General features: G+C 56.0%; 1 gene segment (V, D, J or C); it reads right to left on the reverse strand.

The window, feature by feature from the left end:
- Positions 1-150, reverse strand: part of LOC104467684 — a gene marked incomplete at both ends in the record, with an annotated part of 313 nt that extends 163 nt beyond the window's left edge. The window contains 1 exon segment of the V gene segment in view: positions 8-150. Coding sequence covers positions 8-150 — 143 coding nt within the window.
- Positions 151-414: the final 264 nt, after the last annotated feature.

Genomic DNA, 414 nt, shown 5'->3' on the forward strand with positions numbered 1-414 from the left:
CCTCGAGCCCCTTCCCAGGCGCCTGTCGCACCCACTCCATCTGATAGTTGCTGAAGGTGAAGCCAGAGGCCGTGCAGACGAGGCGCAGGGACCCCCCGGGGGGCTGGAGACCCCCTCCGAACTCGACCAGCTGCACAGCCGCCTGCAGCCCTGAGGAGGGAGGAAGGACAGAGTTGAGTCACCCCAGTCCCACCATCATCATCATCATCATCGTCATCATCGTCATCATCATCATCATCATCACGATTTTCCCCAAACCCCAAATACAGAAAGCAAGGGTTGACCTGTTGGCCCAAAACTCAACTACTTCCACCAAACCTTGACCATTCTGACCCCCAACTTGACCATTCTCACCCCCAATCTCAACACCTTGCCCCACATCTCTTCCATTTGCCCCAAATCTTGACCATTTGC

This window comes from Pterocles gutturalis, unplaced genomic scaffold (assembly GCF_000699245.1).
Source record: "Pterocles gutturalis isolate BGI_N339 unplaced genomic scaffold, ASM69924v1 scaffold33329, whole genome shotgun sequence".
NCBI classification, from domain to species: domain Eukaryota; kingdom Metazoa; phylum Chordata; class Aves; order Pterocliformes; family Pteroclidae; genus Pterocles; species Pterocles gutturalis.